Genomic DNA, 1,434 nt, shown 5'->3' with positions numbered 1-1,434 from the left:
GGGGGGGCAGCAGGGCAAACCGGGCGACTGAGTGGCGGGCCTAATGGCGCGAGGCAGGGCGCATGTGCAGCAGAAGGGGAGGGGCGTACGCTCGCGAGCGCCGTGCGCAAGGCGACGAGGCCGGCCGGCACGCTGAGCGCGGTCAGCCGAGAAGCCGACAGGACCAGGCCCAGCAGGCCGGCCAGCAGGTGCAGCGCGGGATTCGTGTTGCCGGTGCGAGGGGCCTGTGGCGGGGGTCAGGATGCGTGTGCGCGCTCGCGCGGCACCAGGCCGGCCGAGAGGGCGCGGCGGTCGGGGCAAAAGAGCAGGGGCAAGCGCGGGTGGGCAGGCGTACAGCCGAGCGGATGAACGGGTTGACACCCGTGCCGGGGTCCTGGGGCGAGCGGCAGGGAGACGCGGGTCAGAGGGGCACAGGGGGGGGGGGGGGCACGCCCGGGTGTGTAGCATGGCATGCGGGGAGGGTGGAAAAGGAGGGGAGGGGGGCGCCCGGGCGCACCGTGAAGCGGGAGAACTTCTCCATGGGAGCCCAGGTCCGGAGCGAGATGCGTCGCAAGAGGGGGCCAGGAGGTGTGTGCGGGACGGGAGGGGCTGGCTGTCAAGATCTCCGAGCGAGTCCCGGCCTCGCCGGCGCGGCCGCGGGGGCCTTTCAGCGTGTGTGTGCATTATGTGTGCGTGTGTGCGCGGCTCCCGGCCGGGGGCGCATCTTCCGCTCCCGCCCCTGCCCGGGTCCCCCCCCTCCCCTCCTGGCCAAGCGAAGGGGGCGCCCCATTGGCGGCCGTACGCGCGCCGTCCCTCGCCCCACCTCGGAAAAGGGCCTGGCCCTGCAGGGCGCGCCCCCTCGCTCGGGGAGGGCGCCAGGAGCGGAGTGGTCTCTGTTCGACCGCGCCCCCCGCCCTGCAGAGCCAGCCCCCGGCGAGAGGACGTCGTCTCTGTTGGTGGGCGCGCGCGCGCGCGCCCCGGGGCGCCGGCAACTAGATCGCATTGGGGCCGGAGCAAGTGCGAGATCACGCCGGTGTCACGCGCGCAATGCCCGGTGCGCCGGCACTCGGCCATGCACCCTGCCTCTCGTTCTCGCCTCGCTCTCTCTCTCTCTCTCTCTCTCGCTTGTCCTTTGAACGCGCAAGCTTCGGGCGTCGCCGGGGCGGAGTCGATTGTTCTGGCAAACACCCCTGTCTCCTTTCCCCCACACGCCCCCCGGGGGGGCGAGGGCGAGGGCCGGCGCAGGCAGCGCCCTCTCCTGGGCTGGCCCGACTTGTTGTTGGTTGCCGCGCGGGCAGCGGCATGGCTTCGACGCCCGGGGCGGGGGCGATAGGCCCCCCACCTCCGGACTGGCCACCGCCCGGGGACGGGGGGGGGGGGGGGGGGAGGGGCACATGCAAGGGGGTGCACAGCGATGCGGTGGCATCCGAATGGGGGCATGTGTGCGTGTGTGGA

General features: G+C 73.6%; 1 protein-coding gene across 1 annotated transcript in view; it reads right to left on the bottom strand.

The window, feature by feature from the left end:
• Positions 1 to 1,434, bottom strand: part of H696_05577 (hypothetical protein) — a gene marked incomplete at both ends in the record, with an annotated part of 2,334 nt that overhangs the window by 409 nt on the left and 491 nt on the right. Inside the window, 3 exons of the mRNA XM_009499391.1 lie at positions 90 to 224; positions 335 to 373; positions 497 to 592. Coding sequence (XP_009497666.1) covers positions 90 to 224; positions 335 to 373; positions 497 to 592 — 270 coding nt within the window. The remainder of the gene's footprint in view (positions 1 to 89; positions 225 to 334; positions 374 to 496; positions 593 to 1,434) is intronic.

Source organism: Fonticula alba (assembly GCF_000388065.1).
Source record: "Fonticula alba strain ATCC 38817 unplaced genomic scaffold supercont2.12, whole genome shotgun sequence".
NCBI lineage: Eukaryota > Rotosphaerida > Fonticulaceae > Fonticula > Fonticula alba.
This window is presented reverse-complemented; position numbering and strand designations above follow the sequence as displayed.